The sequence below is a fragment of the Otolemur garnettii genome, unplaced genomic scaffold, assembly GCF_000181295.1.
Source record: "Otolemur garnettii isolate 467f Iridium unplaced genomic scaffold, OtoGar3 scaffold00190, whole genome shotgun sequence".
In the NCBI taxonomy this organism is placed as follows: Eukaryota; Metazoa; Chordata; class Mammalia; order Primates; family Galagidae; genus Otolemur; species Otolemur garnettii.
Genome location: NW_003852585.1, coordinates 2,267,223 through 2,273,743, shown reverse-complemented (window position 1 = coordinate 2,273,743; position 6,521 = coordinate 2,267,223). Strand labels below are relative to the sequence as shown.

At 36.5% G+C, this 6,521-nt stretch overlaps 1 protein-coding gene across 2 annotated transcripts in view; it reads left to right on the top strand.

Moving 5' to 3' along the window:
* Positions 1-513: 513 nt before the first annotated feature.
* MTM1 (myotubularin 1) overlaps positions 514-6,521 on the top strand; it is an 85,135-nt gene continuing 79,127 nt past the window's right edge. For both annotated transcript variants that reach the window (XM_023507581.1, XM_023507582.1), the window contains exons 1-3: positions 514-582; positions 3,391-3,463; positions 5,145-5,239. In XM_023507581.1, the coding sequence (XP_023363349.1) occupies positions 520-582; positions 3,391-3,463; positions 5,145-5,239 (231 nt within the window). In that variant the 5' untranslated portion in view covers positions 514-519. The remainder of the gene's footprint in view (positions 583-3,390; positions 3,464-5,144; positions 5,240-6,521) is intronic.

Below are 6,521 nucleotides of genomic sequence, written 5' to 3'. Positions count from 1 at the left end.
CTCCATCCATGTGAACATGAAGGATGTAAAGTCCCCATCCTTCTTAATGGCTGCATAGTATTCCATGGTGTACATATACCACAGTTTGTCCATCTTTCTTAATGGCTGCATAGTATTCCATGGTGTACATATACCACAATTTATTGATCATGGATAGATGGGCTCCTGGGCTTCTTCCGTGCGTTAGCAATTATGAATTGGGCTGCAGCATTGTGGTTTTTTTAGACAACAATTTAAGTACTAAAAGTTCCTGAAATGTGTGTGGCCTCTTCCACTGAGTCCCCTTGTGTATTTAGCTCCCCCTTTCTGTTCTTCCCTAGTTCTGTGACCTTGACCGAAGCTTTTTCCCATACTACCTGCACACTGGTTAGTTGTCTCTATGTTTCGTTTCCACTAGGGCCTTGTATGCAAATAGGGGCTGTAAGGTAGCCCTGTTTGTTCTTAGCTGCAATATGTCAATCTCAGATGTCACAAACTGAGTTGATATTGAATGTTGTCTCTTTCAGCAGAGCTTCCAGGATGGCTTCTGCATCAACTTCTAAATATAATTCACACTCCTTGGAGAATGAGTCTATTAAGAGGGTAAGTTGAGTTTTCAGATTTATCTCTTCCTCTGCATTTCTCTTTTCATATTTGACTATTACGTGGTCATATTGGATTGATTGAATTATGAATTTCATTATTCATTCACATTGTATAAATACAGGAATACATGTGGTTTTATTATCTCATCTCATTCCAAAAAAGATTTTAGATACAATACCTTATGTGTGTCAAGTGAGTTTTGCATTTGTAAATCCTTTCATGTGACTTCCCTTTTGAGAACCTCTGTCTTGTGAATTACTGCCAGATGTTACATTTAAGGTACTAGGCAATCCTCTACCTTGAAAACTTTCAAGGAGATAGTGGACTGCCACAGCCCACTGAGCAGGCTGCTACCCTTCCTAAATATTGGTATTTTTTCTAGTTATGATGATATAGTAGTTGCATAACCAAAACAAATATAACTTGAACAGCAAATGGTTCAAGGTGTCCTGGGGAAAAATTATTTTCTTAGCAGATTTTAGAATATATATTAAAAGGAAGGAGTAAATTTAAAATGAGCTTTATTCATGGCCCTTTAAGATTACTCACCAGGGGTGGAAGAGGAGAGCAGAGAGAGGTAAGGAGGGAGGCGAGTGGGCTGTCAGGATGTATGGATAAACGTTTTGGGTGCAGGACACAATTATAAGAGGAACTTTACTTAACAAATGCAATCAGTGCAACCTGGTTCTTTGTACCTTCAATGAATCCCCAATAATAATTAAAAAAAAGATTATTCACCAGAAAGTTTAATTTGTACTCCTGCCTGCGGTGTATAGCAATGCTCAAGCAATCAGATGGGAGCAAAATGCTGTCTTTTCATTTATATTCCTTGATTGCTAATGAAGTGAACCTTTTTTTCTTTTAAATGTGTCATTCATTTGTTTTTCTTTTGTGATGTGATTATTCATGTCCTCTGCCTGTTTTTGGGGGGATTTTCAGGGAGATTTTTTTTCTTATTGATTTATAATTTTTCTTGATATATTATAATATGTGTTACAAGTGTTTTTCCTGGTTTATTGTCAACCTTTTAATTATATTTGTGGTATTTTGTTTTGATTTTGAAATATAGAGGTTTAAAGCGTTTATGTAATCTCAGCTATCAATATTTTCCTTTATATTTTCTGCTTTGGGTGTCTACAAGGACCTTCTTCATCCCCAAAATTATATAGATTTTTATTGTATTTTCTTGTAGTATTTTTATGGCATAAGAATCAGCTCTAAGCACAAGAGTAACTTCAACAATGTAATTATAAGTCCTTGCATAATGCTACTCTGATATAAAGTATATCCCATGTTAATCCCATGTTATCTTGCCTTAATCAAATATTCACTTCCCTTATTGTGTGGTTGGATTATGTTTTCTTCCCCTGACCTAGAAATGTGGCATTTAAAAGGCATACTGAATATTACATTTGCTTGTTATACTGTTTTTAGTTAGTGAGAGGCAATGTTAAAGGATGATGATAATTTCTTTCCAGTCTTACATTTATATAAGATATGTAGTTTTGTTTCTCACAGAGGAAGGCATTCCTCAACTGGGAACAATTTGTCTTCCCTCTTAGTTAAAATGCTTAGCTTGTGAGCACTAGAAGATGTTTACAGTTGGCCAGGAATTTAAATTCTGTGTCTGAAGAAAAGAGATAAAACCATTTAAAAATCCAGCAAAACACCCCTCTTTGACAGCTAATGTTTCATTTAAACATACAACTCACATTTTTCTTATTTCATAATTCATAGTAATTCTCTCTATTTGCAGAGCCCCCTGATAATTCACAAAAGTGTGTTCCTGTGTTTTGTTCCACTTAATAGAAAACCGCTCTGGGGGAAGCATTGCTAACTTCACATGTGAAATGACTGCAGTGTGATTTTTGGCAAAGAACTAGAAAAAAATGCAATGAAAAATACTGCTGAATAAACCTTTTGCCCAAATAGATGTGAGAGAAGTGCCTCGTGTGTCTTAAAACTAAGACATGTTGTGGGCGTGAATCCCCGGGGCAGCTGAAGGACTTGAAGGACAGTGAGTGTCCACTGCATACTGGACTCTCAAGAACTCACCTGTGCATTTTAGTGGTTACTAGTTGGCCTTCCCGGCAGAGCTGCAGAAGAGATTGAATGTGGCACACCCCTGGGAATAGCCCTAAAAGCAGGAGGCCTAGAAAAATTATACAGTAACATGAAAAATTTGTATGAATGGCTCCCAAGGCCCTTGTCAGCTCAAAAGTTCTCCAATAGACCACTCTTTCCTCTAACTAGAATAAAGATCTTAGTAAAGGTGAGGAAATAAAAAGTGATGAAGGATCTAAGGAAAATACAAAACTCAATATGTAATAACATTTATTTTCCAGCATTGTAATAGGATTCTGGCAAATTTTTGTTTTGTTGTTCAGTTAAGGTTTCATGAGATTAAAGTTCTCATTTCTGCTCTCTACAAAAGATGGCCGAGTGTTTAATATGAATAAAAAGTTGCCACAGTATATGCCTACTATAGAATACACTTAATATTGACTTTTTATCACTTTCCTGGAAGCTCTTAACTTTAAAGTGCTTAGAAGTGTTGTTTAAAATTAACATTATTGAAAAGCATGCTAACATTATTTAAATACAGGCTAGAAGTTAACACATCTAATGAATGTTGATGCTAGATTGTATTTATGAAGTTTGAATTTTCTGTGCCAATTTTCTCAAATGTGAATGATCTACTTTTTTTTCTTTAAAACATGTATTTCTACTTGCTTATGCTCCAGGTTGCTTAAAACCTGGACAATAGTAATGTCATTGCTCCTGATGCCTCTGTCTCGTTTCTAGCCATCTCAAGATGGAGTCACTCGGGATCTCAGTGAGTCTGTCCCTCGACTTCCTGGAGAAACACTAATCACTGGTAAGACCCTCTGACCTTAGGATTTGCACTGATGAGGAGTCCAGCAGGGTCAGGTGGCTTCAGGGCTGTTTCTTCTTTAGAAGTCAGAGTTAGACAAATAACAGTGGTGTTAACTCAGAACTTTCGGGATTCGTTTCTTGATCAGAGTTCTTTCAAGAGCTTCATGCTCATAAGGATAGTGATATTCTTGTCTCTGTGCCAAAGACTGAGAATAATTTAGGGGAAAAAGTTCGGGTTTCTCTCTTACAAGTCTCTCATTGGACCTATAAGCTCTCATGGCTGAAGGTTTAAGAACGAAATAATACTAAGATTTCCAGTCTATGGTATCCGTTTAAAATGATAAACTGAAAAAGTCTTGAAGGCTTAAGTATTTTCCTTTTTGAAATATAGGAGACCTGATCAGTTTAAAATACCTTTCATTTGCCAGAAAACAGAAGTTGGTAATATTGAGGTAGCATTTTGATGTGTTATTTTTTCATGATAAATTAAGAAGGTATCTTCTTTGGATAGGGCCAGATCATTCTGGCTTAAGAATATAGAAGCATCTGGAAGTTTCTGAGCCAAGTGCTAATGTTGGTAGGCATTCAAATTTCAAATTACGGTCAACACCCTCTTCTCAGATTCAGTGTATTTAGAAATGATACCATCATCATTGTTTCAAAGAATCTTTCAGTTTATTGACTGAGATCTGAGTTGTTTGGCTTAAATGGCTAAAACACAGTACTAATTAGATGAAGGTGCTATATGAGGTACCTTTGTGAATTAGTTATATACCTCGAGAAACTATTCTGGGTCCACAGATTTGTACACATTCTAGTTTTGAAATGGAAACCAGTGGGATGTGTCCATCCCAGTTTATGAGTAGAAGCAAAGATCTTTTACTTTTGATGATCTTCGTATGTGAAGTTTTGGTGCTAGGCATCAGTGCCTGAACCTTAACCAAGATAGTCCCTAATAGAACTAGAATGAAGTAGCCTTACTAGGTATGTTTTATTTAGTGCTTGAGGAAAAAAGAATTTGAAAATCATTAAAACTCTTTAAAAGCCAGTGACTCGTTCAAGGACATCCTTGAAAATAAGACAAATATATAGTTCTATTATAATTAATCAACTCTTCTGATTTAATTTCTCCTTATGTTTATGTTTCCAAAGATGTACTACTTTTTTGCCCATCTGTGTTATATCACTTCAGTGTTTGAAGTGAGCCTACTTAAACTCTTCTTTGGACTACTAAAAAGAAAGAATAGACTATAGGAAGATTTCTACTGCTGACATTTATTTATTAAAAACATCATGATGACTGTGTGGTTAGAGGTTGGCAAACCACAGCACCTAAGGTGGTTAGTCCATGAGACTGTCCAGTATGAATTGCCTTCCTCTACTTGAAATAGCTCAAATAATCACCTTCCCCCCACCAGGGGTAGCAGCAACAGCACCCTCATTCACTTCTCTCTGTTGTCACTTTGCCCCACATAGCTGTCACTGCAGTGTAGTTCCCCCACTGCTCCCACTCAACCAAGCACTGTGACGTGGAAGCATTGCCAGGGCTTGCTGCCTACCTTTTCAGTAATTTTTTTGCTGTAGTTATTCTTAGCGGAATAGTTTATTTTAAATTAGTACCATTTGTTGTGTATCTTGGTATATATTTCCATTATTTTAGGGTACTTTTTTTATCTTAATAGACAAAGAAGTTATTTACATATGTCCTTTCAATGGCCCCATTAAGGGAAGAGTTTACATCACAAATTATCGTCTTTATTTAAGAAGTTTGGAAATGGTAAGTAAAACATAAGACCGTAAAGATGACCCTAAACTGTAAAGATAATGCTAAACTGTTTCTCTTCTACTTTGCAAGATTGACTGTTGATCGGATTAACATGGGGGATATATTTGCTTCTCAAGTCTTTAATTTTTTGCTTCTACAAAACTCATTTAACACTAACACCTGCATAGGTAGGGAATAGAGTAAATTGAAAAAAGTAGGTTTTATCCCTCATAATGGTAGAGGGTAGGTCAGTAATTGTAACTATTTGCTATTCTGGAGAAGTTAGATATAGAACAGTGGTTCTTTACTAGAAGCATAAATGAAAACCACTTATAGAGGTAAACAAACAATACAGTGTCCATCAATATTAAACATTTAAAAAGTGACAGATATTCTAGATAGGCATCATTAGAGTGTCCAGGCCTGTGGTCTAGATACAGCTTTATTGTCTGAAAGATCACAGAGGAGAATACTGATGTAAATTCCTGTTAAGGCCCACCATTCTGGAACTTTCCAAGTGTTTAATTACAGAGCCCTAGGTAGCAAGTGGAGAACTAGGATGACTATGATATCACACACTGCCACTCTATTTTTTCAATCCATGGCTGTGAAATGTTTGCCATAGCATTTCAAGGACTGTTTACTTGATGAAACAATGACCTGGAGGAGAGATGGCCCAGAAGAGGACGAGAGGATGTTTAGCCTCTGTGGCTGTCACAGAAGGACTTACGTAGGTGGTGGTGGGTTGTCACTGCCCAGGTCAGTCTGAAGGGATGGACTAAGGGGCACAGGTCTAGGGCACAGAGAAGAGTGAGCAGGAGACCCAAGACTGCTGGGGAAAATGTAGCTTTTGCTTTTGTTCCACCTATTTTTTAGGACAAGTCTAATCTAGATTAATTTGTATATTCTGATCTTTTTATTTTATAATTTGCATTATGTGTGAATTCTGAAAAATGTTTGTTATTTATTGCCTTAGCTTTGGGAGCCTACTTTTATAGCTGTTTCAACTTATAGTATCTCCTAAAGCAAAGTGCTCATGGGGATGGGTGCATAGATCAGGCCACAGGACATTTCATTTATATGAATCTATTCAGATTTTTAAGGCTGGAGGTGGGCCCAGCACAATTCTGCTGCATGACTCTACCATCGTTAAGATTGGAGATGAATGAATTTTCCAGAATGGAAAGGAAAATTCTGGAAGTTAATAGCAAGCTAGATGTCAACCCTTGGTAATAATTGGCAAAAACTCTAAAAATAACAATTTTAAACAGATAATTTTTAAGTACCTAGAAAA